This window comes from Ambystoma mexicanum, chromosome 2q (assembly GCF_040938575.1).
Source record: "Ambystoma mexicanum isolate Mex_15411 chromosome 2q, UKY_AmexF1_1, whole genome shotgun sequence".
In the NCBI taxonomy this organism is placed as follows: Eukaryota; Metazoa; Chordata; class Amphibia; order Caudata; family Ambystomatidae; genus Ambystoma; species Ambystoma mexicanum.
The window spans coordinates 1175759014-1175786593 of NC_090924.1; the positions used below are offsets into that span (position 1 = coordinate 1175759014).

The following is a 27580-nucleotide window of genomic DNA, read 5'->3' on the forward strand; positions in this document are numbered from 1 at the left end:
ATTCCCGCGCACCCCTGAAATACACCTACCCTGCTGAAATCGCGTGTGGAACTTCACGCGCACCCCTGTAATACACGTACCCTGCTGGAATCGCATGTGATACTTCCCGTGCACCCCTGAAATACACGTACCTTGCTGAAATCGCGTGTGGAACTTCACGCGCACCCCTGTAATACACATGCCCTGCTGGAATCGCGTGTGATACTTCCCGTGCACCCCTGAAATACACGTACCCTGCTGGAATCGCGTGTGATACTTCCCGCTCACCCCTGAAATACACGTAGCCTGCTGATTTTGCGTGTGATACTTCCCGCGCACCCCTGATGCACGCATACACAGGACAATCGCGTGTGGAACTTCCCGCAAACCACTGAAATGCACGTTCTCCGCTTGGCGTTTGCTGTTTGCCAGCCCTGTGAACTGGTCCAGGGTTAGCGCAGCCCTTTGTGATTATTTGGGGATTTTGAAGGCTTTTCCTTGCGCGAGGGCGTTCTTGGGGGCGTAACTGGCGGTGCTGCAGGGTCGCTACGCCGCGGCTGGTTTTGGATGCGAAAATCCATGAATACGCTGTGCGCGGAAATCGATTTTAGCGCACGCGGCTGGCGCAGACATTCGCACGGGCACGCTGTGCGCCAGTCGCGTGCGCCACTTTTGTGCGAATTTCTATGAATTACCCTGTATACCTGTTAAGCTTATGAACGGGCTGCACACATTAATTTCTTTCTCTTATGTATGGCCAAATCAAAAAGAGATACTTGAGATTGAGTTGTGTTAGGCAACGTTTGCATGCAGTACCCTCTGGGACCACTACACACAACTACGACTACAGGTGTAAGCAAAACCAACCTTTGGTGTAAGTCTGGACCATACAGTTTTTGTTAACGAGCTGAGCAGCCAGGCTTATCTCAAGAGGGAATGTGAGCTTGTTAGGGTGTTACACAAAGGTCTACAATGACAAGTATTCAGATAGACACTTATACTCAAGGCTTCTTGATAAAAACACTTATTAATTTATTAAGCATTCACTAAATGAGACAACCAATATCACACAAAAGTATACTACAATACTGATTACTATGCTGTTGAGCTCCCTTGAAGTAGGAGCCAAACTTTGTTGAAGTAGGAGCAAAAAGGCATAAGTTAATAAAACTAATATTACAGTTACTATAAAACAGTGCAAACAGTTTTGAGTTCACCAGAGTGAATCTATACAATGAGACCATCCTAAAAGCTATTAACACATTAGCCCCTCTTAAATTACAGAACTCCAAACCATGTGCCCATATTAACAAATGATATACACCTCACCTAAAGACTCTTAGGAAAGAGAAACGTACTGCAGAAACCAACTGGAAAAACTCCCCATCCACACAAAATAAAGACACATTCACTGCGACTTCATTTAACTATAAGACTGCCATTGTCCAAGCCAAAAAAGATAGCTTCGGTGACCGTATAACCAAAGCATACCCAAGCACTAAGGAATTGTTCAACATTCTAAAAGAACTTGAGTTGCCTGCCCCTACACTTGATCCCTGTATTAAGGACATCCAACCAACATACAAAACACACTTTAAGACAAAATAACGTTGATACTCAACAAAATAAACTAAAAAAAAAACTCATCAATAACACCATTCCTCTGAACCTCCCACCCTCACCCTCAATCACACCGCCACAATTTAAATGTAAACCTCCATCTACCAAAGAAGTAGAGCTAATCATACTCCAGCTCAAACCACCCAACTGCAAAGGTGATGCCTGCCCACCTAAGCTAATCAAAGAGCTGCAACGGAATGTGCCCCCTTTATCACTGCATTTATCAATGCCTCATTTGCCTCCAGCACCATGCCCACCAGTTTGAAAGATGCATGGGTACTACCACTCCTAAAAAAGCCAACGCTGGACCCCAACAAACCATCCAACTATCGCCCGATTACTACTGTCCCTTTCCTGCTGAAAATACTGGACAGAGCAGCGTATCGCCAAATTCAGCAATATCTGGAAACAAATAACTTACTAGGTCTAAGACAATCAGGGTTCAGACCCAGACATGAGACAGAGACAACACTCATTGACCTAAAGAACTAGTTCCACGCTCTAAAAGACAAAGGTAAATCGGCCCTGCTATTACTGCTCGATCTATTTGCTGCAGTTGACCTGGTGAACCATTACATACTATGCAAGCATCTGTCATCTGCTGCACATTCTCTGACCAAGCTAACTCGAATCGTCCCTCAGCAATAGATCCATGAGGGTCTTTGCTCCATCAGCCTCAGCCCTACCCTCGCCAGTCTCCTCTGGTGTCCCACAAGGATCATGCGTGTCACCGACGCTCTACAAGCCTCTATTTGACATACTTGACCATCTGGGTGTCTCGTATACTAACAATGCGGACAACACCCAGATACTCATCCCCATCACTGGTGATTACGTTGCAGACAGCAAAACACTGAATGACATCTACAGCGTCATACAAATATGGATGGCCAAGCATGGTTTATGTTTAAACGATGAAACTACTCCTACTTGGCTCCCCATCCAAATTGTCTAAACTAGATTCTGCCTTTAAAACCTTCATTATCGATGGTAACACATTCAATGTAGCAAATGATGTAAAAACACTAGGTATTTATATTGACTCGTCACTATCTCTCACGAGACAAACCAACGCCCTAGCATCTACCACAGCTTACACATGCAAGCTCATTACAGCTTGTCGCCCATACCTATCTACAACCAACTGCATATCAGTAGCAAGAGCCTTAGTATTATCTAAGCTTGACTATTTAACGCACTCTACCTAGGAATGTCCCAACAGAACAATAAACAAAATGCAAGTCATGCAGAACAATGCAGTTAGATCTGCATGCAACACCCCAAGGAAACACCATATTTTGTCTACTAGACAGAACCTAAACTGGCTAAACATTAAGCAAAGAATCGAACTAAAAACACTTGCTCTAACACAGAAGTGCTTATACAACCAGGCACCCATATACCTTTGCCACACGTTCTCACGCCGCACTTCATTACGTCCTAGCAGAATAGCACAAACGCACTGCGTCATCATTCCACGTTTCAACCAACAACGGGCGGGCGGAGTTAGTTTCCCAGTCCTCGCTGCTAAAAACTGGAATGCGCTCCCCATCGCTATTAGAGTCAGGACTTCTTTCATGATCTTCCGGATTAAGGTTAAAACCTGGCTCTGGGACTAGGATCATAACTGAGAAGGGATATAACTTTTATAGTAAATACCCTCCCTGCTTGGATAGAACTGTATATTCACTGCTTCTGCTTTAGTGTTCTTATTGTATAATACTGTAAATGTAATTTGTTTAATACTGTAAATCTAACTGCCTATTGCTTGTACATATATTTCTGTAATTGTGAACCGATAACATGGAAGAGATGCGCTCAGTTGCCTCAGTGTCTTAATGTGCTATACAAATAAATAAACACAAATACCAGAGGAGTTCATTCAATGCAATAGGTAGGCCAAAGTCAGTAAGCTAGAGTCTTGTATAAGTAAAAACGGTTCTGGTATTTAAAACGGAAAACTCTTTGCCACGGTTCTTAGAAGTAGTTCACAAAAGAAAGGTTTGTATGTCAGGTCACAAGCTGACTAGGCCTGCAAGTTGCCAAAGTTCCACAAACTTTCACGGTGAGAGGTTCTCTCGGTCGGGTTTTCACAGTACCTTATATTGAAGAAAAAGATGCAGCTGAAGACGTCTGTTCCTGGCAGTTCCTGCATATCTCGCTGTTCCTGAGCCTCAGTCGTGGGGACAAGAGGGAGGACGTTGGGGACTCCTGCACTGCACGGGGACGGGTAAAAAAAGCTGGCAAATCCGCCGATGAGATAACTCGTCCCATCGCATCCAGCTTCTTTCCTTCGCTGTCCGACGGGGAAGTTGACGTTGAGGCCGTTGACCCCCCGCTTTCTTTTTGGCCGCCGCTGAGATGACCGAGTCAGGGGTCGGTTGCGCCCTAAGGCACAGGGGGGCGCGTTGGGGACCCAGTACTTCTTCTCGTACCGATCCATCTTAGCAGGCGTCGTAGACGGGTTCTTGAGAAGGGCGAGTCCCTCGTCCCAGATGTCATCCAGCCGAGGCACGGCGAGGACCGTCTTCCTCTTGGCCTCGCGCCGTTGGTAAAGGAACCCCTCCTTCTTCTCTTCGGGGCAGAGCTGGAAAAGCTTGGATGCCCTGGCAATCATAGCGTGGAAGGCGCCCAATCTCGTCGGGCGGGGAGACCAGAGTCAGAGGCGATGGGAGATCCGTCCCATCGTCACAGTCGTCGTCATCCGTGCCCGTCGTGGCCGTGTCTGTTCCCGTGTCATCCCCAGGGAGAGGGGACGGGGGCAAAGGTTGAGCAGGCCGAGAGGGCTGAAAAGGCGGGGCTGGATGGGTCCGTCTCCTCTTGCTTGGGGGGACTTCCCGACGGGCCTGGTTCTGGCTCCTCCGTTGGTGGTAGGGGCAATCTCGTCCTTATCTCTGTACATAAGGATTGTTTTGCCAACAAAATGGCTGCCGAGTTGTCCTGCGGCTGCGGCAGTGATGATTGACTTGGAACCTCGCGGGCGCCGCAGTCGCTCTAGTCGTCCTCTTCGTCGGGATCCTTCCCGTGGGACCAAGCCTCCTCAACGCCCTCGTCGAGGCCCTCCAAGACTTCAACCAGCTCCTCCTCGGAGGCTGTGTCCGTATCCACGATGGCCACCGCCCCCCCCCTTCTTTTTCTGCTGGGGTCTTCATGAGGGTCTTCTCGATGGGCCTGAAAGAGGCTTGCCTCTGCGGTGGCAGGGAAACTCTGGGCCCCGAGGTCGCCTCCACTGATGTAGCCTCCACAGGCTGCGTCAGGGCCGCCTCGACTTCCTCAATAGAGGCCTTAGCCGGGTGAGTCAAGGCCTTCACCACTTTCTGTGGCCGTCACCTTGGGGGGATGGTCACCGCCTCGCTCCCCCTCGGCTGGATCCTTCGAGCCCGACCGGGGCCTCTCCAGAAGCTTTGCCGGGTTCTCGGCTTTCCTCTTTCCCGAACCAGAGCGTTGGCTCCTGGTTGGTGGCTCTGGAGAGGATGCGCCCTGCCTGGCAGCCAAGGAGCCTGACCCTTCAGCGCTCCCGGTGCCCGCGGACTTGCAGTGCTTTGCCTTCTGTTGGGCCCCCGTCGCTGGGGCGCCCTCACAGGACTTAGAAGACCGCTCAGACTTCTTATTCTCACCTGACGGGCTCTTTCCTTCCAGCCAGATGGAGAGGCGAAGATGTCGATCCTTCATGGTCCGCTCCGACATGTTCCCGCAAAATGCACAGTCCTTCTCCATGTGCGTTTTGTCCTCATAAAGGCAGTAGAGGCATTTTGAATGCTCGTCGTCCTTGAACACATTCTGTAGCTGGCATCCAGGACAAACCCTGAACAGCTTTCCGGGCGTCGAGCTTCCTTTCTCCTGGTCCATGTCCGGGTAGGCCTCAGAAACTTCTGGACTCCTCCAAGAAGCGTAACTCGACGAAAACTTCATCCTTGAGGGGCGTAGAAAAATCCGAAACGGGTCCCCGTTGATCGGATGGAGAAACGGTGGAGCTTGAGGCTCTGTTTAACCGAAAAATGAGAAAAACTTTGAAAAAAGCGCGAAAACGCAGCAAAGCTCGAGAGCTAAAGCACGAGGACTCCCAACACTTGAATGTGCGGTAAAAATCTGAAGATGGCTGCCAGAGGCAGGGGTTAGGGAGAGGGCAGTCATTGGCTGGGGGCAGTATGACCTGGAAACCAGTGATTGGTTACTACTAAGAAAGACAGATCAGAAACGAAACTGATACTGAATTTTTTCTTTACCGAGGATTCCCAGCCTTACGACGGGGAATATACATGAGCATGTGAATCCATGCCAGACCCCATGCTGGCGAAGGAATCCTATCCTATGAGACACAAACTGACTGAAAAAACTGCAAGAGATGATGAACAATTTCTGAAAACAGAGTCTTGACAACTTCTTAAATCGAATCTTGAAATGAAAGCATGTTTAATTAAACTCTAATTCTGTTGTACAAATGTAAGTAAAAGGACACCGGCACATGCTGTATTTTCTGATTTTACTGTTTTTTTATTTGTTGCCATTGTAAGTCTTCTAAACTATGAATGTAAGGAAAAATAAAAAGGCACTAGAGAGGCATGAATGTATAACACAAATGTGGAACTGTCACTTTAAGGCAGCAGGCTGCAGCTAGTTCCCATAATGCATTAAACTGCTAATTGGCTTCAGTTTCTTTTCTTTTTTAACATCAAGACTAGTATAGGCGATATCAATCCCCCTCAATTATCAGTTGACGGATTGTGGATTACATATGGGAAGTGGAAAGGTTGTTTATTAACTCAAAGATATTCATACCAGATAACTAACATTATAATACAATAACTTGCCCTTCTCTACATTATGGGTTGTTCATTAATAAGGGAGATGGAGAAAACAATCCAAAACAGGACCAGCCACTGGTAAGCGCGCCCTAAGAAAAACATTTACTGTATCAGAATCTAAACAATCCACATTGAGTTGGCTTTAATGAGCCAGTCATCGAGGGTACGGAAAATCAAATATTTTGTGAACTTTCCTCAAGGGAAAGGTACCACTGGCATTCATTTTGTGAATGCTCTTGGGCCACTTTAGCTCAAATGGAAGTACTCTGCATTGGTAGTACTGGATGTCTAAGACAAGCCAAAGGACCTTTCTACGTTTGGCTGCAACTGGCATATAGAAGTGTGCGCCCTAAAGGTCTATTGCTCACATCCATTCACTCAGTGAGGAAAAATATGGTCGAACATTCTGAATATCTCCATCATTAGCCAATTGTATCCCTATTTAAAATTCTAGGTACAGTTCCAAATTATCTAAGGACTTCTTTTCAACTTCTGGATATGTTTCTACGGTGCCTGTTTGAAGGAGCACTTTTACATCCTTAACCAGTCTGTTGAGACTGCTTCTTAAGGACAATCACTGGAGAGCTGTGCAGGCTATTAATTCTGTACAATACTGAGCACACAATCATTTGTGAGGCTTTGCCTAGCTGGAAAATTACATTGAATAATGGCACTCACTAGCTGTGATGTCCCGGGGACTCATTGCATCTGTGGGGGCAGCCAGTGTTGCTGCTTCTGCTAATGCTTGCAATTTTTTTATTTGTTAACCTGAAACCTTTGGTGGTAATCGGTTTCTAGGCCGGATGAACAGGTTGTTTTCCAAATGTTGTGTTACCATGTACAATATAATAATTATCTGAAGAACAGATAACTGATTTGAAGTCTTTCTTCTTCAATGCCAAACATATTGATTTCAGTGCATCCGCTTTTGTCCCCAGACCAGCCACTTCCTCTTCTGTACCAGAGAAGGATTCCCTTAAAGTGGCTATAGCAGGATTCTGTATTGACATCACCATTTAAAACGTAGTCTTATCCAAGAGGATCTGCGTGAACATTGAGAAAATCATTCCACTATAAATTAGAAAACCTTTAAAACCATATTACTGTATTGGAGATTGGCATATGAAATAAGTTAGAATCACCTAATCAATCGAGTTAAGAACGGTCATATAAAGCAACTTTAACAAACGCATGATCTCGGACAGTCAGTAAATAGTGATAATGTATAACATTAAAATGCAGTGAAACCACTTACAGAACTTGCTCCAGAGATGTGGTAGATCAATATGACTAGCTGCATCCAGCCTTTCCATTCATCAGTCTGGTCTCTGTTCAGCATCTTAGTCTACACATGCAGTAAAAAAATCATAATTATGTAATCTGTCACAAGGACGCAGTGTAATAGCGACATAATATAGTGCATTTTATGGAGGGGTGAAATGGGAACCAGAAGAGGCCCTGGATATTCTTTTCAAAGTGGTGCCCTATTACGGCCCCATATTACACATTTTCAGCAAGCCCGAGCCTTACAATAGGCTACCACACAAAAGAGGACCAGGGTGCAATGTCCTACTGGGAAGTCTCCACAGTTCCCTATATATCAGCCCACCACTGATTATATGCCATTACGGATGTGACCAAAGGTTAATTGGATTCAAGGAAGAACATACCCACAAAGTTCTCGATTTTTAAGCACAAACCCATGTTCCTCAACATGCCTTTATCTATTTAATTCATGATTTGACAGCAAGTCCAGAAGGTAAGTGACCCTGGATGTGCATATACCATTCAACGCCCTGTATAAATTAGATCCACGACTCATTTTTTGCTCATCATTAACACAAATATTGATGGGTGCTAAATCCACACCCAATCTTGTTCTAACTGCTTAATATACATGTTTTTTCAGCAGCACACCAGCTTTGTCCCAAATAATTGTAGCAGGAGTACTTGTGAATGCCGAAGTGATCCCTTGCAGGTTAACACTCTGTATTGTTCAAACTACCAGGTTTAACATTACAGGTAAGCAGAGTGATGTGCCAAGAGATGTAGCAATAAAGGAAACCTACAACTAAGAAGGTATTCACGTAGTAGAACCTCTGGAGTGTGCTTTATCACTGATGCTGTGAAGCTCTTTCCAGAGAGGAGGGAGCCAAAGGAGAAGCATAATGGGAGGTGAAGTGTAGTGAGTGCCTTTGGGCTGGTGAAATCATGTTCGGGTAAAAAACAAAAATGCTTTTTTGAGGAGCAATGTTTTGAAGGAACTCTTAGTATTGAAGGTGTTGTGACATGTGCCTCAGGCGGAAAGGGCCCTTTCTTTACTGTGGCCTTCTTTTACTTTGCTTAACAAAACAAGTTTGGATGTACTGATCTGAAACAGATCAAAAGATTAGGCTACGGGACACATTTCTTTCCCCTTCATCCCACTGCAAATCCTAGAAAAGAGAAAACACAAACTTTAAGTTATGCTGAGGTAAGAGGACTTGATTTCACCTTATTTATTTGCCTCCAGTCTCCATTAACTACCCCTTTTCACTAACACCAGTGAAGGTGTGTTTAAACACTGTAGCTGAAACGTTTGTGACTGTGCCATTTCAAACAATAATATTTTCTTTATACCAGATAGTACAGATGTCTGTGTAATTGTAGTAGGTACAATTGTTAAAACGATTCTTGTATGTTTTCCGATTATGAGCATGGTACAATGACTCTTTTTGGGTGAAAGCCTTCACTATTCAAAAAAGCTTTTAGATGATGGATACAATAAACATATATTGCCAGCTGTTGTGTACACACGCACACAATATGCACGCAGACACCACACACACCATGCATCTTTTTTGCCACTAGTTTTCTTTTTCAACCATTTTCCACTTTTGTCTACAACACTAACGAAAGCTTTGCCAAAACCTAACGCTTATATATGTCTGAGACGTATTATAATTTCGCCAATTCGGTGTGATCCAAAAGACCAGTTTATCTGTCACAGACGTGTTTCATGGGTATAAAAACGCAATCCATCATGATGTTAAACAGTAACTACATTTGTCAGGTGTGTAAGGCCTCTTCAAAAGGAAAAGAGAGTGGGCACCACTAAGGTTAAAAAAATTCAAAATGTTCGAATGAATATGAAGTCAAAGTCGATTTTTAGAAATATATACATATATATATACATATATATATATATATATATATACAATTCAAAAGGAGCTGGCTGTGACAAGTCTGGAGACACCCGGACTTATAATTACAACACAAGCATAAGACCAAGTAAGAATACCGGGTCACACAACCGCTCGCCTATGGAGCCCAACATGGGCATGTAATTCTTTCTGGTTCAGGACAATATGCTCAGGTATCCATAATGTACCATACTTCTTTAAAAATAGAAATAGAAAAATGAGTCTGTTTGATTCATATCAGATCGATTTATCCATAGTAATTCAAATGTAAAGCTATCACTAATAATCCTTAGTGAGGAAGCAGTTGCCATAATTCATATGTAGTAGACTAAATAAGCCAATGCATTTCGGAACACTTTTCCTTCATCAGGGCAAGTCTAACTGTATGACTAATAATGCAAATATGTAACCAAATGTATTCACATCATGGCAGAAATGAAAACAAAACACGCATTAAAGAAAAAATACATTAATGGCAAGAATAATGAAAACAACATACCAATCAATAGATGTTTCGAGATGGGTAAACATAAAAAACAAAAAGAGAATGAGTAATTTGAAAGATGAATGGGTGAAACTAAATTATATCAGGCATGGTTTTACCTCTATTGTGTGGCCAAAGGTGAAAAATCTGAACGTCCAGCGTTCGCACCCACTCAGAAGTGGGTTGCAGATAAGGTGTTGCACGGAGGAATGGAGAAAATCCACTCGTGTTTCAAAGGTAAACAATCTGTGGATCACAAAAGATCCAGTTACATACCGTGCTTTCAACTGTATTCATATATTGTAAATGAGAAGCGTTGAAGTCAGGCACTCACCTCGCAGTACACGGAGCGGGCCGATCCTCCACCGTGCAGCTGCAGGGCAGTGACATGGACTGCCGTGTCAAGCCGTTACCTAGGAGACGGCTCTTTTATTAAGCACGTGACCGCCTCGTATCTGGGGGATACATGCGGTCACTAAAAGTGATGTAAATGCGGCCTAGGCTTATGCAAATCCACAAACAAGATATTTTTGGGACATCACCAATGGGTGCCCGTAATTGTAGTGACAAAATGAAAAATAAAATTACATTAAATAATAATAGAAAAAATACTGTCACTAGTCCTATATAGGACAGGACAGCATGTCGTGATAACATTAAACAGAGGTATTTTTATGCAGGCTCTGAAGACATAATAAACAGTAAGAGACATTATGGGAAGAACCCCTCTGGACCTAATGGGGTAGAGCTACTCAAACATTACTGAATCAGTGAGGTACAGCCTCAGTGCGACAGGTGTCGCCATAATGCGGCACCTTGGGTCCCAGACACTGTCCGGGACATGCACTCAGGCTGTTATTCGGGTACTTCAAACATAGTTAAACACAATGTGAACTGGCAAATAAACAGCAATACAATCTTATCTGATGCACAAGAGGAGACCCCATGAGGTGGGGTGATTCAATCATCGTAACAAAGGTGAAGTTCGACTTGAGAGAAATAGGTGTCACCATGGGGCGGCACCTTGGATCACAGACAGTGTTCAGGGCATGCAGCAAGATTGGTATCTAGATGTGCAGAACATCATACGCAGATAACTCTGGGCATCATGTGGAGTAACAAATGTAATAAAAAAAGTCATAAAAAATCTGCAATTAAATCCCAGGGCAAAGAGACCCCTGTGTTTGAAAACATGCTATAGCATACAACTTTGTCATGGGAAAAACAATAACATATTTCAAACATAGCAGTGATCATTAATTTCCTTGTTCAGACCACCTGGGACCAGACTGCAGAGTTTATCAATCCAAAATGTCTCTCTGCGATTGAGGCGCAGACCTAAATCTTCATGAGGGTTATTTCTTGTGAGAACTTCCAGAATCAGAAACTTAATTTGTGAAAGATTGTGATTGTTCAAGGCCCAGTGGCGAGCCATGGCCGAATTAGGGTTGGAATTGCGGATGCATGACCGATGTTCATTCCATCTGATTTTGGCTGCTCTGGTTGACTGGCCGACGTAATATTTTCCGCAAGGACATTTAATGCCATATATGGTGTTGGTACTGTCGCATGTGCCAAATGTCTTGAGGATGATTTTCTTACCTGTACGTGGATGGAAGATTACGTTGCCTTTAATGACTGAATTGCAATTAATACAATGTAGGCAGGGGAAATGTACCAGTACGTTGTGTGATAGTTTTCTTCAATGGAGGTCTTGTATGCACAAGTTCATCCCTGGGATTCCTACTCCTCTGATATGCAAACACCGGTAATCATTAAACAAATTTTGTACTCTGGTGTCGTTTTTGAAAATATTCCAATGTTTCTTAATTGTTTTTTTGATTTTGTTGCTCTGAATGGAGAACTTGGATACATACACTGGTGATTTTAGATCCTTTATTGGTTTCTTGGGGGCGGATAGTACATTTTCACGGTCCAGACTGTTAACCCTTCAACGCTTCTCATTTACAATATATGAATACATTTGAAGGCACGGTATGTAACTGGATCTTTTGTGATCCACAGATTGTTTACCTTTGAAACACGAGTGGATTTTCTCCATTCCTCCGTGCAACAAGTTATCTGCAACCCACTTCTGAGTGGGTGCGAACGCTGGACCTTCAGATTTTTCACCTTTGGCCACACAATAGAGGTAAAACCATGCCTGATATAACTTAGTTTCACCCATTCATCTTTCAAATTACTCATTCTCTTTTTTCTCTTTTTGTTTTGTATGTTTACCCATCTCGAAACATCTATTGATTGGTATGTTTTTTCATTATTCTTGCCATGAATGTATTTTTTCTTTAATGTGCGTTTTGTTTTAATTTCTGCCATGATGTGAATAAATTTGGTTACATATTTGCAATATTACTCATACAGTTAGACTTGCCCTGATGAAGGAAAAGTGTTCCAAAATGCATTGGCTTATTTAGTCTACTACATATGAATTGTGGCAACTGCTTCCTCACTAAGGATTATTAGTGATAGCTTTACATTTGAACTACTATGGATAAATCAATCTGATGTGAATCAAACAGACTCATTTTTCTATTTCTATTTTTAAAAAAGTATGGTACATTATGGATACCTGAGCATATTGTCCTGAACCAGAAAGAATTACATGCCCATGTTGGGCCCCATAGGCGAGTGGTTGTGTGACCCGGTATTCTTACTTGGTCTTATGCTTGTGGTGTAAGGCCTCTTCAACACATGCAGTCAGATTCTTCTGTTGACTCGCATAAGTATTTTTATTGGACGATCAAAGCAACCCATAACTTGAACTTTTCTGAACCGCTGGCAACTAAGGCAACTGTTTCAAAAGGCAGGATGGTCTGGATGTTGAAATCCTATTGGTCTAAACAGAGAAGGCACAGCCTCGCATCTCTCATCAAGGTCTTCCAATACTGTAAATCAAAGTTTACATCTGGTGAAATAGGGAAAAGTCGGGTTGAAGGGTGTCTACCATGCTTTGTTAATCGGTGAAGGTGATTTGGCCTTGTTCTTAAGTTGAACAGGATTTCTGAATCAATATTCTTTTGTTACCCATGGGCCTTTGGGCACGATGGACAGGGGGGGGGGGCGAGATCAAGCATCAGTAGTTACTGAGCTCCACCTGCTGTAGCCACTACTTGATGGAAAGTAGTACATATATAAAAGTAGTACAATCTATATGCAGCAGAGGTTGCATATTCGGATGTTCACAACTATCCCACCATTGAGTAAGTACCCTTTTAGTCGTAGCGGGTTTGAAACAAAAAGGCACATAAGCTACTACTGCGTCATGAAACTGATCTTCGAAGCCACGACAGGTTGATGTAAGTAAACGCTCAATTTGTCCATTTAGTTTAGCACATATTGGAAAACTGATGTTCGTCTAAGAACACTTGCAGTGCATGTACAGATTTCAGCAACAAGCAACTCATGATTTAACTGTCTTCGGTTTCATCCATACTAGTTTGATTTGATTGGCAAATTTAAAGCCCAATTAATGGTGGAGGGCCAGAGATACATTATATATACACTAGTAACATACTGTTAATTTGATGGAGCTATAAGACATTTCTTCTAAATCTTGCACACCTGCGAAAATAATTACAGTATATTAAACAATTGCTATGAACCTTTAGAATTTAGTAAAACAACAACGGAAATTACCTCCTTGGTGTTTTCAATGTAAAATACCCCCAGCACAAGGATATAGATAATTGGAATGAAGAAAGAGGAGTGTGTGTAAAACTTGTTCTCCTTCATAAATAAGTTTGCTCTATCACACAGATAGAAATAGGCCATAATCAGGCCCAGTTTGCAGAGGGACTGCAAAAGTACTTCCCATGTAGAGGCAGCAGGTGTGGCAGTGGCAGGCTTCTTCTCTTCGCCACTTTCTAGGTCAGTGCATGTCTTGTTCTTTCGATGGATATTGCGATGAATCACCATTTGTACTATGTATCCAATGAATGATGCAGCAAATAAACAAGTTGCTAGCTTCTGAATCATGGTGAGTGGGGCACGAGGCTGGCAGCAGGAACCATCAATAGGCTTCACTATGTTATTGCAGTATGCGTTCATCAGAATCATAGCACTCTGTCAAAAGGAAACCAAGGTGGTCAACTATACTGATAAACAGCAGGATTCCACTGAACAATAAAAGATGCACAATAGCTACACATTCAAAATGTACTAGAAAATATCAGGTCACAACGTGGTTGAACAGGTTAATGACACAACCTTCTTTGTTTTACTAACACAGACTCCAAAACAAACAATAGTTCAAACAGGAATTCATAAATACGTTATTTGTCCTCTTCAGGAGTATTGACTGCACCCCTCACATGTATTCTTAATTGTTTCATGTATGCAAATCAAGCATAATCTACATATGTCTGTGAAAGTGCGTTTGTATGTTCAGTGTTGGCCCCAGCTCAATAACAGTTGGTGGACTGAAATTTTGGCCTAGGGTCGGCATAGCAGTCTGCAGTGTACTGGCAATAGTGAAATTGGACAAACCCCACCCATTTTTCTTTGCAAAGGGTGGGGCCCTGCCCTGTGCTATTAGTATTTGCTATTTTGGGAGATTTCCAATTTTGCAATTGTTGGCTCCAGCCCCACAACAGTTGGTGGGCTGAAATTTTGGGCCGAGGTCGGCATACCAGTCTGGGGTGTACTGGTGATGATGAAATATGACAACCCCACCCATTGGCCTGGCACAGGACGGGATCCGGCCATGTGCTATCAGTATAGGCGAGTTTGAAACCTTTCCAAAAATAGGAAATGAGTAAACTATAAAATATGTACAAGGCTATAGCAGACCCCCACCTGCATGTCAGTTACAGATCCGTGCGGCCACCCATTCGCCCTGCACAGGGGTGGTGCGGGGTCTAGCCCTGTGCTATCAGTATAGGTGATTTCGGGAGATTGCCAATTTAGCGATGTTTCAAAAATAGGAAGGTATGACACTAAAACATACACAAGGCTATAGCAGACAGCCACTTGCATGTCAGCTACAGACCCCTGCAACGATGGGTGGTACCGCTAGTTGTGCTAACCTTATATGACCTAATGTGTTTAAATCATAGCCAGCAAGTCCAGAAGATCACATAGCTTTACAAATGCAATTGTTTTAATTCATTTTTTATATAACAGTCCTTACAGTTTGTCTTGAAATGGCAACTAGGTTACAATCGTGTCCATGCCGTGCTTTTTCTTTTGGAAGAAAACAGAATAAAGCAGCAGAACTTCAAAAGTGACATTAAGATTCAACGTTCACTGTCAGGTAAACTCAGGCTTATTTCTGTTCCCTTAACTGCTAGTTTCAGTTGTGTCATTCAAAATCGAAATGACGTTTCAGAAAAATAGGAATAAAATATACAGGTTTCACTAATTTGCCAGTCAAAAGACATTTGCAGAACACAATGCACAGGTTTCTTCAAAACAAAGTAAAGGGGACTTACTGCATCTCTGCTTGCCTCGGGAATATGCAGCCCATCCAAAGATTCTGCAATGGTTTCTTGTGATATAAGTTTGGAGATACTGAAAATCCTAATTTTGGATTTGGAATTCCTGGCGCTACTGTTCAAAATACTGACTGCTGCTTCATTGTAGGCATCAATCTTCTCATTAGTTATCATTTTTCTACTTTCACTCAAAAGATTTTCATTAACAGGATCTAATTAAAAAAGATACAAGTTTTATTCTACAGATTATCTTCCGACGGTCATACAATATCTACATGAAGACTTTCTGTTGCTGTGCAATGCTATTTTTCAATCATACTTCATTCAATACGAATTAAAAACACAGATTCTCTTGAACACTTCATGCCCGATCTGAAATCACAATTATTTTTATATAAAAACTGTATAACTGCTGGACCTAATTGGGCATACTTTTCGCCACTCTCAAACGTAGCTAGGTAGTCTATGTGTTAGGACAGTTTTTCGAAGGTCCAACTAAGGGCTTCATAAAATCATATCCGAGGCAGTACAATACTCCACTCTTAGTATAAGGCTGTATCACCTGAGAACATTTGGTAGCGTAGACAGAGCAGCCAGGCCTATCTCTGGATTGAGAGAGGGCTGTAGCTTGGTAAAAAGAAATTGTAGCATACATATGGTGCAAAGAAACGCTGAAACACTATGTATTGTAATAAATAAATGTTTATTTAAATACAAATACGCCAAGATAAATCCTGGGGAAGTAAGTACTATAACATATCATATACACAATTATATAAACCAACTCAATACTTGGGATACAACCCAAAGTATAACCTTATTTAGAATACAATCAGCTGTCAAGGTGCGTCAAACCTATAACACATTTAGAATGGCATTCAGCTATTCTTGGGGAATAAAACCAGTTAGTTACTTTCAGATTTCGGTAAAGGGTGCTAGACCCTGTCAGTCATGCAGTGACACTCAGTTACAGAAATCGCATAATAAACCAACCCAGTTACAAGTATACACCTTGTAACAGATATTATTTGGTAGTTCAGTTCAGAGCTAGTAATGTAACCCATATACTTTCTGGTGGGGCCTTAAACTACTCAATGATAAGTATAAACACTATTTTACAATGCACTAAGCCATTCAGGGAAAGCAAAACCCAATGTTACAAGTTTAGAAGAGCAGCAGCTGTTCAAGGTAAGTAAAAAACCATCTACTTTTAGGAGGGGCTACAAGCAACTTAAGACAAGTATTAACTTCAAGACCGTTTTAGATCTGTATAAAGCAGATCAAGGAAAGCAAAACCTCATTGTACACTTTAAGAATGACAAGTTATTCAAGGTAGGTAAACCCTATCAGAATGCTTTTACACTCATCCAGTTAAGAATAATAAAACAGGACCAATACAATGAATTTTCGAGTGCCTACTTAAATAGTAGAGGTTCACACCCACAATTGTTACAGTAAAATGACAGTTAAACATCTCCACTGTTTAACTAGTAGTGGCTTGCACCACCACTTGTTACAGTAAAATTACTTGCATACTTTTTAAAGGAGCATCCTGCTACTTGAAGGTATTTATACACGCTAAGATTGTTTGAGATCTGTATAATGCAGATCAGGGAAAGCAAAACCCAATACTACACTTTAAGAAAGACACAATGTATTTCAGGGTAGTGTGAAGGAATCTTGAAGAAGACAGACAAAAGATTCAAATTTCGTTTCAAAAGTTGTATTTAACTTAATACTCAGGATGGAGTAAGGCCTTACTTGTCCTATGCTAAGGGTAGCCTGTGTCAGGAAGTCCAAATCAAACGTCTGTGTCGAAAACCTATGATTGCCCTCACAAAACTGTATACAATGTGTAAGGATCTCAGCATCAAAATTAATAGTGTTCAAAAGAAAGTTCAGAGTTTCTTCCAGCTCTTGATCTATGATCAGCTTCCCCTTCCCCAAGCTCAAGGCAGTTCACAAAAGAGAAGGGTTTCATTCCCCATGAGTTAAAATCTTCCAGCTTTAAAAATAAAAGTTCCTTGGGACACTTCCCAGATCCTTTGATATCAATACTTTCCATCAGTTCACTTAGGCAGTTCCAATTCTTGAGTTTAAGTTCACACACAAGGTTGTTGCAAAACACAGGATTCTTTAAGTATACTTTCATTGGCTTTCTCATGCAGGGCATTCGGTCTAGGCGCACTTGTCGGACCACACGGTCCACCCATCACAGGTCACACTACCGATTACCCTTCCATCAACAAATTGCCACTGCTTCCCTTTGGCAGTGATGTTCAGTTGATTCCACAGTGTCACACTCTTCTGACACTGTACCGTGACTTGACTGGCCACCATGCACTTTATTACACTGTTCTGTATGCCTTTGGCTCCTGCCAACACAGGATTCCTCTTAACCTGCAACTCTTGGGACCCCTTTTTGCTTGGTTTCTCACTTCATACGATTCTTGTTAATGTCTTGACTTTGCCAATATTTGTTTCATACAATACATTCTGTGGCATCTGCTGCATGTACCACCTTTCTTTCATTCCATTCACAAGTACTCATAACTTGCTTTTTTTCAGTACAGCATTTAAATTGATTATAATGTATTTCAATACGGTCAGTATTCATTTTAGTATTCAAAAGTGATTTTAACCATTTTGAGTTCGTTCAATATTTCCAAAGGTGCGTGCGTCAAGCTCCCGGAGCTCCCCGTTATGAGCGTTCCCTGTTTTCACTCACTGGTTCCACACAGCATATCCATTCAGCTCCTGGCTGCTCCTTGCACTACTGTCTGGCTTCCTGTGTCTCTGTTCTTCCTTTGCGGAGACCAGAGAGCATACTGCTCACTCTCCTGGTGTTCTGAGGCCACTGGAGTGCTTCAGTGCCACACAGATGCCACTGTGTGCACCTGACAAGGAGGGTTTGCAGGACCTGCAGACCATCTTGTGGCAGGCCTCTGCCATGGCATATCTCTCTACTGCTCAACACGGCTCTCGGCTCCCATGTCTACAGTTCCCTCTCTCCCTCCAGCCCGTGTCTGCAGTCCGCTTCTGTGTTCCCCTTCTTGCTGTGCGGCCGGGCTTCGTATACTTCTTATACCTATTGGGATTGCTAAATGACCACAGGTGTGAGTCATTTAGTTCAATTGCTTGACCTTATTGAAACTGATTAGCTGGACATGCCTGGCTGTTCCAGCGGTACACCTCCATAGCCATCTTCTTTGTCTCAGTACCAAATTCGTATTTGGGGAGGTTGGAAAGAAAGTAAGTGTGCATAACTATGCTGTCTACTCCTCATCTTGGTACTTGACTAATGTGAGTCTGCATTACCAATATAAGGTGAATATGTGTTTATCTCACAAACTGAGGATGTGTCATCCTAGTTGGTCTCTTCCTTGTCCTGGTGTTTTTGGGGGACGTTTTGGAGGGAAGGAAAGGAAAAAGGCTGACAGTAGCCTACAAAGGCTTGCAGGACAGAAGGTTCATTTTGAAAAGGGAATGGGGGATACCATGTCTCACCCAAAGACGTCCTCTCCCCAAGTTCTCTCCACCCAGGTGACCCTCAGTCTCATATCCACCCCCAGGGTCGACATCCAAAAGAGGACTGTTCCCTGGCCACCGGAGAAGAGTATCCAGGGGGAAAAGATGTGAGGACGTCCTCAGGTTCCTCACAGTAGGTAAACCCTGCTGGTAAGCTTTTACACTCATTCAGTTAATAATAACAAAACGGTAGCAATACTTATTTTTCAGAAGGGGGAAACACCATTCAAAGTAAGTAAAATTACATACTTTGTATAGGAACAGAATGCAACTCAAAGGTCTGTATAAACATAGACACTTTGTAACTTATTCTATTAAAGAGATACCGTTCTCACACTAATATTTTTAGCAGTTAAATACTTTTACACTTGTTATACTTTTCAAGATAGAATCCTAACTGTATAAAGTCCTTCCATAGTCTATAGCACAGAGACAGATGAGGGAACCTAGTGGGTCTCGGAGTCAGCTGTAGGCAGGCCAGGATAGGGTTCAGCTGCAGGAAAGTCAGAGTTCCATACATCTTCTTAAACAAGTAAGTATTGTGAAGGCATCAGGAGTCAGACACAGAAAACAGGTTCAAGTTTCCTTTAACAGAATTGCATTAACGTAAATGTCAGGATGGAGTAAGGCCCAACTTGCCCTATGTCAAGGAGGGATTTCCCTACCTAAAGAAAACTAAGTATAGTCTGCGCAAGGAAGTCGAAATCAAAAGTCAGTCTGTGTCCAAAACCTGTACTTGCCCTCACTTGGCTTGTAATCAGCTTCCCCTTCCCCACGTTCAACACAGTTCACAAAGTATCGGGGTAGCCTTCCCCAAGAGTTCAAATCTTCCGGCTCTTCAAAAACACAGTTCCTTGTAACACTTCCCAACTCTCTTGCCATCAGTACTTTTCAGCGGTTCACCAAAATAGTTCTATTTCTTGACTCATCACTGGAGGAACTGTGATGAAACACCAGCTTCCTTACACTGACATTCGTTCTCTTTATCCAAAAAGGGGCTCTTGGTCTAGGTGCAGTTGTCAGACCACACGGTCCACACACTAAAAGTCACACAACCGATACCCTTTCTCATCTGCTTTTAATCAACAAATGTTCACTGCTTTCCCTTGAGAGTGAAGACTGTTCCTTTTATCAGGATTATACTTTACCGTGGCTAGTTTGGCCACCATTCACTTTGTTACCCTTTTTGCACTCTTCTGGCTCTTACCAACACAGGTTTCCTCTTAACCTGCAAATCCTGGAACACTTTGCTTGTGTCAATACTTGTTTCTCCTCTCATACCCTTCTTGGTATTCTATTGGCTTTGCCAACATTTGTATTCAACAAATTGACTTAATGGTATTTGCCACTTGTACCACCTTGCTTTAATTCACTCTTTTTTGGGATTTGATTGGCTTTTTAAACAGTTGTATTCCAACCAATTAATTCTGTGCAAACATGCTCATGACTCACTTTCCTCTATGTGGCATTCGGAAATGCTTCATTAAACTTGGAACGGTTCACTACTTGATTTGGTTCTGTACGACATTCAGAAATGCTTGTAATGTCTTTCAGTTCATTCGGTATTCAAAAATCATCTGTTCAGCATTGAAACTATTTTCAGTTTGTTCAATATTTAAAGGCACTTGTTTCAATATTGAAAAGTGCTTACAACAATTGCCAGTTGGTTCGATATTGAAGAAATGTGTTCTCTATGTTCCCAGAGTACTCACTGGCTTCATGCAGCAGTTCTTGTCGACTTTGATCTGTTCCCCGTTCAGCATTCACTGCGGTTGGAGAGAGCACCACTCGCTCTTCTGGAGGTTCACAGCGACCAAAGCGCTTCAGTGCCCCATATCTCCTGCTGCTTGCGCCCGAAACAGAGGGTGAGCAGCCCCTCCAGACCTTCTCTGGGCATGTCCCGGCATCCCTCGTCCCTGCTCGATACGGCTTCTAGTGCCTGTGTCTCCTCCTGTCTCTCTGGTCCACCACCCTCTCCACACCAGCCGACTACAAGCTTCAGCCTACTGTTTACCTCCACTTCTTGTGCACAGGCCACCTTTTTTATACCCATTGGGCTTGCTAAATGACCAGAGGTGCGGGTCATTTAGTTAAATTGCCTGACCATAGTTAAAGGGGCATGCCTGGCCGTTCCATCTGAACTCCTTCATAGCCCTCTTCTTCTTCTCAGTACCAGAGTAAAGAAGCGTTCATAACTTTTTGACATCTCCTCATTTTGATCTTTGGCAGGGACAGAATGTTCATTTTGAGGGAGAAAATGGGGGATACCATGTCTAACCCTCGGGTTCCTCTACCTCTCTCCCAAGGTCACCTTCCTCCAAGCAGTCCTCCCTCGCATATCCACCTCTAGGGTCAGCATCTGGTAGTGATGGTGTTAGGCAGAATCCTGTGCAGTGCCCTTAGGGAGCACTACACACAATTAAGACTACAGATGGCAATACATCTGGCGGAGTAGACATGCTTATCTCAAGAGTATATGAGCAGTAGCAGAGATTACACAAAGTGACCACAATTACTGTGACTCAAGCAAACACTGACTCAAGGTTTCAGGTAGAAAAATATAAGTGCATTTATTTTTAAACCATTCTTTATAAACACAACAATTCTATTAAACTTGAACACAAACCACACGTCAAATATACTACAACTAACCAATTCACTTTGTACAGTATGTCTCAAGGTAAGTACCCTGTGTTTGAATGAACCGGTGTTATGAACAAAACACGTTACCGTGAATACGACTGCGATCACTTTTTGACAGTTCGGTCTACTAAATAAACGCGTATCCATGACATGAAATGCTACCGAGGCAAAAACACACTTAGCACTTGTGATACCCAGAGGGAGTTGGAGGCAAAAATCACAGGCAATATTTTGCTTAGGCAGACAGAATCGAGAAACACTCAGAAAAGAGTTCAAAAGTCAAAGGGCCGGAGCCATGGTCAAGTGACACCGGGGGCCTGTTGCCGAAGATCACACAGTCAGATAGTTCACGATTCAACGTAGCCAAGAGTAGTTCGATATTGTCAATGTTCGGAAGCAAAAGTTATGAGAATGAGGGAAGACAAGGGCAAGCCTTGGAAATGAAGAAAAGGGGTTTACCCAGTTTCCTCAAGCAGAACACAGTACCTTATTCCAATGGTGTAGCTGGTGGCCCTGGCAGTTGTTCCTGTTGGTTTCCCGCAGACCCACGATTCCTGGAGCTTCGTTGTGAAGGAGGACGTCTGAAGGGGGTCTGCACCACACAGGGATGAAGCCGGCAGCAGCGACAACTAATAAAAGATGTGCTCCTTAAAAACAGGAGAGGCTCTTCAAATGGCTATCCGGACCACTACAGCCGTGTGCAGCAATTTCGACCAAGGAAGAGGATCCTCTGGCTGTGGAAGATGAGTTGGTTATCCCCACCAGGCTTAAGGGAAGACGACTCCGGACTGGATCGTCTCTTAGTCGTTGAAGGGTAGATAGCTCAGGACTGCAGCAGAGCTTCCCCGGGACGAGATAGTTGCAGCAGACGTCGTTCTCTCCGCTTCTCTTCGGTTCCTTGTAGTTCGTGGCGACTCACTGACTTCTAGCCCAAGAGACCTGCCTTTTATGCGCAAAACCCCCATTCACACAGCCTGGCTGTCAATCACCCAGCAGAGGGGTTGTCAAGCCTGGACAACCACCTCAGCCAATCATGGCAAAGTGCGACTTGGGTTTCCTAAGATAGCCTGTGCAGGGGGTGACTACACCCCTCCCTCACATTCAGCCCACCTAGACACCCAGGCGCCTGGTGGAGGGCTTCTGAGCAAAAGCCCGCCAAAAGACGGTGAACAAAGAAGGCAACCCTAGTTTGCAGCGCAAAGTAAAACGCAAGAAAGACTTGGCAAATTTATCATAAATATTCCACAGCTCTTCATCGGAGGCTTAATAGGGATAGAGCCTGAAATTTAAGCTGATGGGACAATGCCCAAAAAGTACTCTGAAGGCTTTGCAATTGCGGTTAAAGCTGGTCGGCTGTTTAGACAGACTGAAGAAATCAGCGCATTGAAGGCTCGAAACACGTGTTAGGCTGTTGCTTGTACTAAACCTTGGACTTTAAAGGCTGTTCTTTCATACAAATCACTTGGACTCCCGATTTTTATTTTGCTATACTTAGCGCAGTGAAACTGGGACTTGTTTGTGTTGCAATTGTACTTACCTCAGTGGAATTATACTGGCAGTATATCCACACTACCCAGATACCTGCAGCCTTGACACTCTTTGTCTAATTTATACTTACAAGCGCTGTGGATCGTGACTTTTTCTGCCAATTGGTTCTTTTCTCACATCTGATCATCTATGGGTCTTCCAAAATATGCTTCCCACCTGTGTGTATATACAAGGGCCTGTTTGTCAGCATGTCCCCCTGCATGAGTTTGTAAATCCTCGAGAACCCTCTGTTCTGAATGCACTCCTGGGCTGTTAGCTCAATAGCGCTTTGATTTCGGGGGGCAATTTCGTACAAAGGGATGCGTTATCCAGTGCCTCAGTTGTCTGTAGGAAAATCTTTCCAGTTCCGATAACTGGAAGACCCCCCCCCCCGCATTGGTGAAAGTAAGTGGGTGCTCCCCCTTATAGAGTTGAGTTAAAGTTCGAAGGCCTCCCATCCTCCATCGTCTGAATGCCCCTGGCTGCATAACAGAGGCAAAGACTGGGTAGTGAAAGATTGGGGAGCCGGGGTCCTTGGGGACCTTTTTCAATTTGAGGGCCCGATCCCATGCTTGCAGAGATACTCTAGTTGAGGTGAGGAGTGCTGGGTGTTTCTGTGCCGAGTGGAGGGGGCGGGGAGCATGGCCCCCAGAGAGGGAGATAGGCCAGCCTGTTCAATAGAAGCCCATTTGGGGAAGGAGGTGGGAGAGGAACACACGTGGAGGTGTGAAATCTGAGCAGCTAAGTAGTATTTGTGGAGGTCCGGGACCCCTAAACCTCCTCAACGAGAGGCCCCCAACAACACCCTCCTGGGGATTCTAGCCGTTTCCCCAGCCAGACAAAGCCTAAAATCATTTGTTGCAATCGGTCCAGATGCTTTTTAGGTACTTCCACTGGCATCGCCGTCCATATGTATAGTAAACGGGGGAGTAGGTTCATATTTACTGCTGTTATGCGGCCCAATAACGAGATCTCATGAGTAGCCCATATGGACAGGTCGTTCGCCAATCATCTAAAGAGCAGTGGGAAGTTAGTCCTGAACAGGTCCTTGGGAGAGGTGGGGGAGCCGCACGCCCAAGTGATCAATCATCTTTGGCTCCCATCTAATAGGACAGAGGGGGTGCATGGTATTCACCTCCTCGCTAGAGAGACCCACCCCTAACGCAACCGATTTGCCGTAGTTAATTTCAAAACCGGCTACGTGCTGAAGAATCTTCACTCCTCCAGAGCTTGTGGGAGAGAAGCTTGGATGTCGGTTAGAGTGAGCCGGACATCATCAGCATAAAGGGACACCTTGTGTTGGGTGTCCTCAATATTGAGCCCTTTGATGGCAGGGTTACGTCTGAGGCGCTGGGCCAGCGGCTCCATGATCAGGGCGAAGAGTAGAGGGGAAAGCGGGCAGCCCTGCCTTGTCCCACAGGTGAGGGAGACAGGGGTGGGGGGGAACGGGTTGAGTCCCTGGTTAACCCTTAGCGAAGTAGAGGGAGAGGCATAGTTGGCAATGATCATTGACCTGAATAGGGGGCCAAACCAGAAGGCCTCCAGGGCCCAATCATCTTCATCAAAAGACTTCATGGCATCGGGCGCCAGTGTTACTCTCAGCTGGCTCCCGCAGAGGCGTCGATCTGAACTGGACAGCTGCGGTCTCCACCAATGTGACGCGTAGGGCCGAGATGATGGACTGGACTGGCCCACCTAGCTTCGTTTGCTTGGCCCGTAGGAATATTCTTCTGCAAATGGAGAAAGGGAATTAACCACCCGTGGAGTTGAGTGTAAATCCCCCCCCACCCCTCTGCTGTTCTCCCCACAGATCACCTTTTCCCCTCTTATAGTCTCACCTGATGGTTTGAAAAGATGAGCTCTCCATCCTGCATTGAGTGCAGGGGCGCGTTGATAACCAGTTGCTTCACTGGCTCGAATGAATTGGTGAATTCCAGAACAATATTGACTCCGAGATTCCCGGCAAGACGCCGTAAGTATAAAGTTTGTAAGAGTTCAAATGCCTGACTTTCACTCTTGTCCGATTCCTTGCAGGTTGCAGCTTGATCCTAATGGAGAGTTCCTCGTGGCAACCGGTAGTATTCTGGTAAGGATTTGTTATTTCCAACACAGTTCGATAAAATAATGTCAATATGTAACCTGTTGCTTTCTCCCTTATCCAGGCGCTAAGAGAAAGTACGAAGTCTCGGGGGAATAATACCTCTGGCGGTGAAATCAGGTAAGTCAGGTAAGTCTATTGTGGTGAGGAGGGTTCCCCTTGTTAGTCCCTTTGTTTCACCTTGCTGTCCTTTTGTTTCCCCTTAGGGGCCGGGGTTCGGCGAAGATGCAGTGGAAGCTATGCCGGCCCGTAAAGAGGAATAGTACCCCCGGTGGTAAAATCAGTTAAGTCTATGGGGGGGGGGGGGAGAACGGAGTGCGGCGGGAACCTGCAGGAGGATACGGTGGAATGTGAAGACGCTGCGAAGGCTGGTGAGTTCAGCGCGGCGCTGCAGCAGGCGAGGCAACGAGCATTAATAGCTTCTTTCTGCCAGCTCGAAGGCGCGATGGATCGGGAATTCAGGTAAGGATCAAAGGTATTGCTCTTGTTCTAACCTTTCTCCCTTTTTCTAGGAGCTCCAAACTCGAGGCGGTGTGGCAGAAGGTTGGATGCAGACTTGCAGGCACGGTGAGCGTTACGCTGCTGGATGCAGAATAACGCCAAGCGTGTGCTGCTCTTTGGGCGTGGTTTAAATAGCCACCAAAGTAGTCCCAGGTAAGTATTCCTCCCCAGCCCCGCCCGAGTAAAAAAATAGTCCCTAAGTAAAGTAGTCCCTTTCAAGCCTCTTTTGGCTTGGAGCTCTTGCAGCATGGTCTGCATCGGGTAAGTTTGCAGCATGGTCTGCATCGGGTAAGTTTTAATCTATTAGCCTGGCAGCTGTGGCGCCAGGACTGACTCTCCATATGAGCCTGGCGCCATAGGTGCCAGGACTGGACCCAAATACCCCCTAGAAGGGGTTGTTGGGCTTGCTTGGGATAACTTGATGCCTGCTTCCGGGGTTGCTGGACTTGGTCTGGGTCCCCGGGGGTAGGCATCATGACAGCACTCCCCACCCCCCCCCCCCCCCAAGCCCCCTCCTAAAGTCGTTCGTCCCTGTGGTTTCAGTTTGTCTGGGAAATTTTGGTGGAATTTTTTCACCAATCGGGATGCATGAACATGGTCACTAGGTTCCCATGACCTTTCCTGTGGTCCGTAACCTTTCCAGTCGATTAAATAAAAGAGTTTTGACTTTATCAGCTTGGAGTCCAGGATGTTCTTAACTTCAAATTCGGGTTCTCCGTCTACAAGGATAGGGTCTGGTGGCTTGGTTAGTCTTGTCCCTGGTTGCACTGGCTTCAAAGGTGACACATGAAAGACGGGGTGAATTCGCATATTATCAGGTAAATCCAACTTGACAGCCACCGGGTTGATAATGGCCTTGATAGAGTAAGGTCCCAAATATCTGGGGTTAAAGGTCCGTGTTCCCTTTAGAGGTATATGTTTTGTGGCTAACCATACTTGGTCCCCTATCTGGTATTGTGGAGTATCACTTCTATGCCGATCAGCATCTTTTTTGTATTTTTCTTTCGCCTGTTTTAAATGTGTAGTTGCTTCCTTAAAGGCTTGTGTAATCGTAGCGTGCAGATGGACCACTGCGGGCATTTCTAAGTGTTGGGGTGAGTCAAGGTCTGAGGTTCGAGGGTGGTGCCCATATAAGGTATAAAAGGGGCTTTGTCCAGTTCCAGAGTGTACTGAATTATTGTATGCATATTCGGCGATCCAAAGAATGTCTTTCCAATTACTCTCAGTCTGATGTAACATACAACACAGGTATTGTTCGAGAGTCTGGTTGGTCCTCTCCGTTTGCCCATCGGTCTGGGGGTGGTGACTGGGTGGTGACTGGTTGATAACCTCACATCGATTTGCGCCAATTGACAGCATTTTTTCCAAAAATGTGAAATGAATTGACTGCTCCGGTCAGAGACCAATATGGACGGAAATCCGTGTATGCGAACAATGTTTGAGGAACTGTCATGATCACCACTTCCAGGAATGCAGGACCTGCCCAACATCCTTGGAAGCAGGCTCATAACCTTCATTCCGGGCACCAGCCGGCCCCTATTGGGACCTTTTGGACCTTGTCCTGGCGCCGGTGGCGCCAGGCTCATAAAGATCATCGGTCCCGGCACTGGAAGCGTCGGGCTCATAAGATGTGTAAAAGTGCTTGGGTGGACCTACCTACAGCAGACCATGCTGCATACTCACCAACAAGATGACGTCCACATCCTCTTCTGACAGGGACTACTTTCTTACCTGGGTGGGGCAGGCTCCACTCCTTGGAT

General features: G+C 44.3%; 1 protein-coding gene across 3 annotated transcripts in view; it reads right to left on the bottom strand.

Moving 5' to 3' along the window:
• CASD1 (CAS1 domain containing 1) overlaps positions 1-27580 on the bottom strand; it is an 895825-nt gene that overhangs the window by 469042 nt on the left and 399203 nt on the right. For all 3 annotated transcript variants that reach the window (XM_069648572.1, XM_069648573.1, XM_069648574.1), the window contains 3 exons: positions 15521-15735; positions 13728-14153; positions 7660-7749 (listed from right to left, as the gene is read on the bottom strand). In XM_069648572.1, coding sequence (XP_069504673.1) covers positions 7660-7749; positions 13728-14153; positions 15521-15735 — 731 coding nt within the window. The remainder of the gene's footprint in view (positions 1-7659; positions 7750-13727; positions 14154-15520; positions 15736-27580) is intronic.